This window comes from Aplysia californica, unplaced genomic scaffold (assembly GCF_000002075.1).
Source record: "Aplysia californica isolate F4 #8 unplaced genomic scaffold, AplCal3.0 scaffold00022, whole genome shotgun sequence".
NCBI lineage: Eukaryota > Metazoa > Mollusca > Gastropoda > Aplysiida > Aplysiidae > Aplysia > Aplysia californica.
Genome location: NW_004797292.1, coordinates 2,511,402 through 2,520,740, shown reverse-complemented (window position 1 = coordinate 2,520,740; position 9,339 = coordinate 2,511,402). Strand labels below are relative to the sequence as shown.

Genomic DNA, 9,339 nt, shown 5'->3' with positions numbered 1-9,339 from the left:
GGGGGGGGGGGGGGGATTCAATAGGACTTCATAAAGCATAAAAAAGTAATATCTAAAGAGTAACACTTCAATATTCTTCATGCACTGCAGAAAAAAGAAAGAACCAACCTTTTATGTGAATTGAAGTTCCACTGGGCAGTACAACAACATTTGATGAGGGGCTGGAAGACCGTGTTGGCTTAGGCAACACTGCGGTTGGTCCTGTGAAAATTTTAAAAACATGCGATTAACTGTCAACTTACCATCACAATTGTCAGAAGTATAGAATACCACTAGGATGATCTTACTTTATCAAAATAAAATGCATTCCAGAAGAACTCACTCCAGAACGAATTGTTGGCAACGCTGTAAAACTTCCATGTCAGTCAGTCAGTGACCAATTCCCATGTCACCTGATCAGTCAAATGTGGCAATAGCACCCAATGTTTGCACTATTATATCATTTATTGAACTTTAATGCCCATTAAGAATCTATTTGGTTCGGTATTCATTACCCAGCTCTGTAAAAGACTCATGAACGCATCATGATGCAATAAAAACATACAAGATAAACACAGCACTCTCCAGAATCGTTGACAATTATTTAGTAAAGTTGTGAACTTTGACTGATTCCCCCTTCTGAGAACAGCTAAAGAAGTTCCTGAAGGGAATCAAATCTAATTGAAAGTGCCAACATCTAGGTATATGCACTGCAGAAATTTGCAATTTTAAAGTACAATAAACAGCTATAAAAAGTAACATTTATGAATGGCTTTCTTTTCATGATAATTTCAAGGGATTGAAAAACATCAACGAATAAAGAAACAAATCAGTCAAAACACTAAAGCATGCAAACAATTGCGACAAGTTTTTCCAATCTGACAATACAAATGAGCAGTAACAGATGATAGCTTCCATCTTTGTTCCATGTCAAATCTTTAGCTTTAGTAGAGGTTGTACGGCACTCGCAACTGCATAAGGTCATGTGAGCACCAGAAGATTAGAGGAGTCACAAGAGAGTAACAAACACAAAAAAGAAGGTTGGGAGATAAAGATGATAGATGTTTGATAGGAAAGAAGAGGCAGACCCCACCAGAGCACCCGCCAACCACCCACTCAATGACAGCTACCATCTTTGTTCAATGTCAAATCTGACAATACAAATGAGCAGTAACAAAATGATAGCTACCATCTTTGTTCCATGTCTGAGAAGGAGGAGGGAGAGAAGCGTTCTTCTCCATCATTGCGCTGGCGGCCTGATTGGCCGTGGCTGTGAACGCTGTCTGAGGCACCAGTCTGGGCATGAGAGGCACGAGGCGACGTCCTTCTACCATCCATTCTGCTGTGCTCATACAACCTGCAATACTGAAACACGACAAATACTGACATAGATAGTTGTATGCCTACTATATAGAGGAACAAATTGACGCCAAAACTCAGCACACGTCATTTTCAAAGTCTGGTAAAAACTAGAACCACTGAATCGAGAAAGGTCAGGAACATTCAAGCGGTAACTTCTTTTTTTTACAAAAAGCGATTTTTGCCTCTTTAAATCTTTGAACTCCATCAGCGTCCGGTGGTAATAACCCTGTTCCCCATCGGACACTAGGAGCGTCCAGTACTAGTGACAACTGTTTCGTTTTATATAGTGCTAGCTTAGCTTTTGCTTGTTTTTCGGAACTATTCCAGAAATAAGTTTTTTAGTAATGACTAAGCCTTTGTTTCCGCAATTTGGAAGTTGGAGGCAAGCTTTTGGGGTTATAATGAGACATAGTGCACAAGGTTTAGATGACTGTAGAAAAAACTCAGCGAAACAGTGGAAAAAACTCAGGGCTTAAAGAGTTAAAGAACTGCAGTAAGAGACCTTTTTTTTTTTTTTTTACAAAAAAACAACAAAAGCTGTCGATCTTTTGTTTGACAAAACACGACATATCCAAACAACATAAAAGTTCTTCTCCAAGCACACACCTTCTTTTAAATATCAGACACATAAACGGCTCTAACATTTCCATCATGTAGCTTTTTTCTTCCCCACTAAAGCTATAGTGTAGCCTTTAACTTGTAGCGTCCACCTGAGCTTCTGGCCATTGACATTAGACTTCAACTCAACGGGCCTTTTCAGTGTCAACAATATTTTTTACATATATGGGTGAAGAATTTTAGAACAAATTGTTCTGACCAAAGTCCAAACTTTATTGATTTCACCACGATGCCACACAAATTTTCTTTGAAATATTCCAACAACATCTGTTTACTTACTTGTCTGCAATAGTAGCAAGTTTCTCATCATTGATTGCTCTTCGAACTTCAGCCCTGTGCCTTTCAGTCGAGATACTGAAATCAATAACACAAAATTAAGTAGTACCACAATATATATATATATATATATATATATATATATATATATATATATATATATATATATATATATATATTATATATATATCAATAGCTTTATTTTAACCAACCTAACATTTTGACGTCAATTGGCAGAATAATGCGGCAGCGAAAATTATCTGTTCTGGTCCTGCACCCGGGCTGAGAAGTCTGTTGCAGTCAATCTCCTGGCTGGGTGACTAGATGGGGTATTTTGTACTGCTGGCTATGTGACTGCAAAGGGTTAAGATACAGAAATGTCCCAAAATGCCAACAAGATGAGAGCTTGATCACCTAAAGAAGCATAACGCTTTTGAAGTTTGAAAAACAAATTTTTTCACCAGGTTTTTTGCGGGTGAATGTACACAATCCTCGAAAATTCTGAGTTTTACCCAGGACTCAACAATTTTTTTTTTACATTCCTGACACATTCCTGCAACCCCCTACCATCTGGCAGTCACCCTCACTCACAAGTGTGACAAAATAGTTATCACAATAAAGCAAATCTATATTTTTACTTTAAAATAAATAATATTCAGCTGCTGCATAAATATACCAAGGAAATAAAAATTTACCTATTTTCTTACTTAAAGTGCAATGATAAAATTATCAGTTACTTTTATTAATCAAAATTAGGAGCCTCATACCTCAGAGTTTGCTGAAGTTCCTGTAGTAACTGCTTCTTGTCTTTGCTGAGATCGCCCTGTGCTCTGAACACAGAAATGATGGATGCATAGGCTTCCAGTTCAAGACGCCGCAAGATTCGCTTGCATTCATCTTTGGTGTAGTCCAGTAGCATTGGCCACATGATGCTCAGTTTTTAGTTCCTCACTTTTGTGAAGAGCTCCAGATTCTGTTACACACAATTTTCTACATATATATTGAAAAAAATAGAAAGAAAAGTCAAGAATACACCTTGCTCTGTAACTGACTGTCCTCTTTTTACAATTTTAAACATCACAGTGCATTGTCTTCAACATACACTGAACATTACAACACTGAAAAAAAAAAATTAAAAATCAAATACACTCTAATGCTGTAATAACTCTGGGACCATACAATTCACATTCCTTTCTTCTCTGTTACAATAAATTGCCAAAAAAATTCCAGTACTTTTACTCTTAAAATACAAATGAGACAACTGATTGCCTAAACAATCAAAGAATAGCTCCTTCTGAAATTTTTGTATCTGATCGTTATACAGCTCAACACACAATTTGGAAATATTAAGTATGATTTAACTACCACATTTTCATACAACCACTGTTTTTGCCTTGGTCTAGATCTAGTTTTTAAAATATATTCTGCTGGGTTTAAGGGAGACATGCACCCCTGAGCTAATATCCGTGGGAAGTTTCAGGAGGGACATACGCCTTACTTATATTCACTGCCCCATCGTATTTCACCAAACAATAAAATTATTCAAATGTGGCAATAGATCTAGACTATTATACCCCATTCCACTATAAAAGTGAATAAAACGTTGGAATCTAGAAATATGCTGCCTGACTGTACCTAACCTAAGCTGCGACTTAATCAAAATTTTTAAAGCCTTTAATTAGATCTAGATATCTAAATCGGGAGGACTTCCGTAACGAGCCACCACTATGAGTTAAAGAGTAGAAGAATAGAAGGCTAGGGATAGGGTTAGGTCTAGGGGTAGGCCTAGTAGGGGTAGGATTATTAGGATTGGGGTTAGGGGTAGGGGTAGGGGTAGGGTTACGGATAAGGTTAGGGGTAGGGGTAGGTCTCTTCTTTATTGTGTTTGTTGGGGCGATCGCTTGTTACGGAAGTCCTTCCTCTAGATCCTAGATCTAGATCTAGATATAGAATTTTTAATCTACTTTATAAGCCTACTGTGTATATAAAGTAGGCTGCCTACTGTTGGCGAGAGAGAAAGCTTCGTGAGAATGCAGAACAAAATTCATAATAGCAATATCCACTTGGATACATTAAATCAAACGGGAGAAGCTGGGGTTGGGGTGTCAACGGCTACATACTAACGTAGACTAACAAAAAGTCAAGTTAGACGTTACAGTGGCACCACTCACTACAGCAACACGGGCGACGGGACAGCAGGGACAGACTTCAGTTGCCGTATTCAGTTCAAATTAATTCAACTAAAGATGTTTAACACTTCTTTTCGATAGCAAAAAGAGGGGAAAGATAAATATGGTACATAGCAAGCACAAATTTCCAAAAACTTACCACCATAAAACCATAGTTGTCAAAAAGGTAAACATATTACGGTAGCAGGCAACTGAATTGTACAGTTTTCCACCATTTTGGAAAATAAGATCAAACTGCGCATGTCAAAGAATATTACCGAGCTATTGTAAAAATAAGATGGGATCTCGAGGGGGGGTGATGAAACGGAACGAAAAAAAAACAGAAAACCCTTCTGGGGAAAAGAGCAATTAAAGACTCTCTTTCACAGAGAACAAGAAGAAGACCAAGAAGAAAAACAACAAGAAAAACAACAACAACAACAACAAGGAAGAAAAATTACAAGAAGAAAAAGAACAACAACAACAACAACAAAGCAGCAACAAGAACAAGTGGGAACAGCTAGGGTTTGGGCACTTGTGCAGTATATAACTGAAGAATCATTCTTCTGCTAGCAAATAGGCCTATACGCTTCTCTAAACAACAGACCAGTACGTTTCGCGACACTGAAAGGTCATATGGGGCAATCCTTAGTGTCAGAGGGCCTGTATAGGCAGGCCTATGTAATTAACGAGCACATCGTTTTTATTTTATTATATACATATATATGTTTTTTATATAGCCTGTACCTGACAGGGACGGAAAAATTTAGTCTCTAAAATGTTCAACTTTCACCTTCTTTCCTGCTCTCTAATCATGTTCTTTCATCTGCCTTCATCTCCACTTCTGCTCCACTCCTCCCCCCCCCAACCCCCCTACCACCCCCACCCCCCTACCATCTGGGCTCCCGACTCTGCTACATGCTACATGCTACATGTACATGTATTTCTTATTTCTAGACTAGTTCCTTCTTACTGTTCTGCCGTACTCAGATACTCAGACAAACGCCTTTTTCTTATTCACAGCAGTTTCGAGAACTCAATGGTTTTCTGTTTTCTTATAATATCTCTCGAGCACAGGCAAAAGCATTTCTCTTTATGGTGTGAGATCAACCGTTGATGTACGGGACAAAATAGTTTAGATATTATAAGCAACAACAAAAAGTGCTATCTGAAAACTGCAGTGAATAAGAAAAAGGCGTTTTGTCAGCGTACGGCAGTACATGTATTGTCTTTCAGCCATACCCCTGATCTTAGAGTAGATAAAAATCGAGCACCCGTACGTTCTCGGATAATGGTGGGGAAAAAATCTCGGAGGTCTCGTTTGCTAGTTGCGCACGTTGAAGATACAACGTGGTCCTAAAATCGATGGGGCCGCCACCCGAGCGAAATTCAAAGTTAATTCCAACCAAACCGAAAATGCTTAATGCGGATACAGCCAACTTGACACCCCCCCTCCCCCCTTTTTTAAAAATGTAGTTGCGAGCGTCATAAAACGCTTAACAAAAATAAATTTCCTATATACAGCCTTACAAAAAATACATTAGCCTATAACAGGCATATTTATAGTAAAGGGCCTAGCGCCCGTATGTAAGGTTATATATGTATTTTGTAAATATACCTCTGAAATTGGCCTTTTGTAGTTAGTGTAGCACACAAAAGATCCATTGAAATACAAGCACCATTTTCATTCAATTGTTGTTTTTGTTTTTTGTTTTATTGTTGTTGGGGGGGGGTGTATTGTTTTTAGGGGTTTTGTGTTTGTTTTTGTAAGTGTTTTACGGCACTCACAACTGCACAAGGTCATATGAACGCGCGGGATACTTTAACAAATTTCAGTTGGTAGGAAATTTGGTGTTTTGCTGGGGTGATGGCCGAAGCCTACTCCTATCGATTTGGTACCACCAATGAATCTGCAATTAACATGCGCAACTTTCACAAAGGACCTCCGATATTCTTCGCCCTTGGCCAAAAAGGCTTGGTGTAGATCTTTCCTGCCATAAGATCAGGGGTGTGGCTGAAAGACAGAAGTAAAAAGGATCCAAGGAGAAGCAGTAGAAAGGCTGCTGCAGAAAAAGTCGGGAGCCCAGAAGAGGGGGGCAAAGGAGGTGACAGGGTGGGAGCAGAAAGTGGAGACGAAAGCAGACGACAGAACATTGCTAGAGAGAGCAGGAAAGGAGGTAAAAGGAGACACTTTTAGAGAAGAAAAATGTCCGTTGCCATCCGGATTCGAACCCGGGACCTATTGAATGAAAGACGAACAACTTAATTATCCTCTTGGACACGAGAGCCCCCCATTCAAGTGTGAATTTTTTTCAGAGACAAAATGAAAGTCCGAGGTTATTGTAGCCTTTCTATGCCTTGACAATGTCATTGACTACATGGAGACAATAAATGAGTACATGTCGTACATTGTATGATGTTTTGGGAAGTGTTTTACGGCGCTTACAATTGCATAAGGTCATCTGAGCGCGAGGGACACAATAACTTATAATTAAGCATTTTCAGTTTTGTCTGGAATATGTTTTTAATTTTGCCCGGATGGCGGTCGAAGCCAATCTATTCGTATCGATTTTATGAACATCAAGGGATTTTTTAATATGCACAACTTGCACTTGCACTCGGGAATTCTGAATTTTTTTTCGCCCATATCCAAGAAGGCTAGGTGTTAAATCTTACATACCCAAGAACAGGATATGTGGATTTACGGGGCTGCCGCCTTTGATGGGATGGTGGAGAAAACGGGAGGGGCTGGGAAGGGTAGAAGGTGAAGAGTGTAGCTCACACTTTATCATAGGGCGTTAGGTAGAAGATTGTTTTAGTAGAGGTTTTCCGGCTCTCGCAACTGCATGAGGTCATATGAGCGCCAGAAGATTAGAGGTGTTACAAGAGAGTAACAAACATTTTAAAAAAGAAGAAGGGGAGATAAGGACGATAGGTGTTCGATTGGAAAGAAGAAGCAAACCACACCAGAGCACCCGCCAACCACCCACTTTGGTAAAAGAAAAGATATACATGTATACATAATGTATGTATAAAGAAGATAGAGGGGAAGAAGAAGAGGCAGAGGGGAGAATCCCAATTTTATCAGAGTGCGGCACCTGAAAGGTCGGTGCCTCAGGGGTCAGAGGGACCTCCTAGGCTCTTGGGTACAGCGTAACGCCAGTTGATCAAGGGCTGTAATTTTTTAACAGCATAACAAAATAACATTTAACACCTCTATCGACACATTTTAGAGAATACCAGGAGCCAGCCCTGGGTGGCAGGACCAATCCAGGCTGAATAGGACACAAACACTTAAAACTTTAACAGCTACCTGGGCTGCTGACAGCTGAACTGAAACTGAAAGCTCCGCAGACTGGACTCTGGCTTGGAGATCATCAGTCGCTGTATCGGGCCCTATCTCTCTACAGCTATACACATGTTTGTTCGTTTAGTAGAGGTTTTACGACGCTCGCAACTGCATAAGGTCATTTGAGCGCCAAGGGGTGGATATCAACAGAAAAGTCTTTTCAAGGAATTAAACTTACTCTGATCACCTCTCTAGCTGCAACAGCACAAAGTCTGCTTCGACTATCAAGGCACCCCGGAAAAAGCGGATCACAAGAGTGTGACAAACACACAAAAGAAGTAGAGGGAAAATGACGATACATATAGTAAGGATTAGGAAAGAAAAAGCAGCAGTTCCCTGTTGCAGGCCAGGCAGTTATGAGCGTGACATTGATGAATCAGCCCATTTTTTACAATTATAATTCTACTGGGCTTTCTTGTCGTATCTCAATTTTTAATAACATTGAAAACAGTTCATTACAAAGAGTGAGCTTAAGAAGAAGTCACATTTTCACTGTTTTAAAAAATGGAGATACGACAAGAAAGCACCGAGGTCGTGAATCGTTAAAGAGAAATCCAGTTGTGAGCTACAACTCCGTTAAGTCTACAACAATAAAACAAACAAGCAGCAAAACAAAAACAATGAGAATTATGCTCAAATTTTATTTCAGTCAATTTCTCAATATACTGGAAACCTTTGTATATATATGACACCACCAACATAGCACCAAAATCAACAAATACGATCTGTGACCGTTAACATTTTCATTGAAAACATACCTCCAAATCACATATACACCCAAGCACACATACACAACACACACTCACATCTTGTGACATGTACATACATCATGTAACCTTCACACTTATGCACACAAACACACACACTCTCTCTCTCATACACACCCTGTGACATGCACACACATCAGCTAACAAACAAACACACACACACACTCTCTATGTCATACACATCCTGTGACATGCACACACATCAGCTAACATGCACACGAACACACACACACACGTGGATCTTAAGTCTACACACAGAGGAACACCACACAAGCAGTAAATTAAGACAGAAGAAGAGCTATGTTTTCCCATCGTCAGCTACTCACTGTTCATCTCCTACACAACACCGATGTCATCACCAATGTCTGTCACTCAGTCTCAGTCAGTCATCATAAGTTATTACATCATCAATACAAAGGACAGCAGTAGGCTCTAAAATGTTATACGAAAATTTACCTTTGAATGAACAAAATTCCAGACATCATTGTCAATCAAGTCATGACAAGGAAAATATTATAGCACATCAAATAAACTGTCTTGTTAAGGCCAAAAAATGTTCCTTGCTCATCGGCTCTTGTTGGAAGACCTATGTTTTCCTCACTGGATGGTTTATTTTTGGTCTACTAGTTGTCTAAAAAAAAAGAGTACTGAAAAGTTACATAGAGCCAATCCTATCACACAGGTGAGAAGCATGGAAATCAATAAACAGCTGAAAAGAACAATTGAGGCGACAGAGTTGTGGTTCATAAAGCGCATGCTGCGTATCCCATGGACAGCTAGAAAACCAAATGAAGAAGTCTTGGTTGAAGCAAATTGCAGA

General features: G+C 39.4%; 1 protein-coding gene across 5 annotated transcripts in view; it reads right to left on the bottom strand.

Moving 5' to 3' along the window:
• LOC101853757 (BRCA2-interacting transcriptional repressor EMSY) overlaps positions 1 to 4,647 on the bottom strand; it is a 32,527-nt gene extending 27,880 nt beyond the window's left edge. For 4 of the 5 annotated variants that reach the window (XM_035972430.1, XM_035972434.1, XM_035972437.1 and 1 more), the window contains exons 1-5: positions 4,564 to 4,647; positions 3,003 to 3,225; positions 2,239 to 2,313; positions 1,169 to 1,344; positions 109 to 201 (exon numbers count right to left, since the gene is read on the bottom strand). In XM_035972430.1, the coding sequence (XP_035828323.1) occupies positions 109 to 201; positions 1,169 to 1,344; positions 2,239 to 2,313; positions 3,003 to 3,163 (505 nt within the window). In that variant the 5' untranslated portion in view covers positions 3,164 to 3,225; positions 4,564 to 4,647. The remainder of the gene's footprint in view (positions 1 to 108; positions 202 to 1,168; positions 1,345 to 2,238; positions 2,314 to 3,002; positions 3,226 to 4,563) is intronic. The other variant, XM_013088197.2, reaches the window with a different exon arrangement.
• Between the last annotated feature and the right edge of the window lie 4,692 nt (positions 4,648 to 9,339).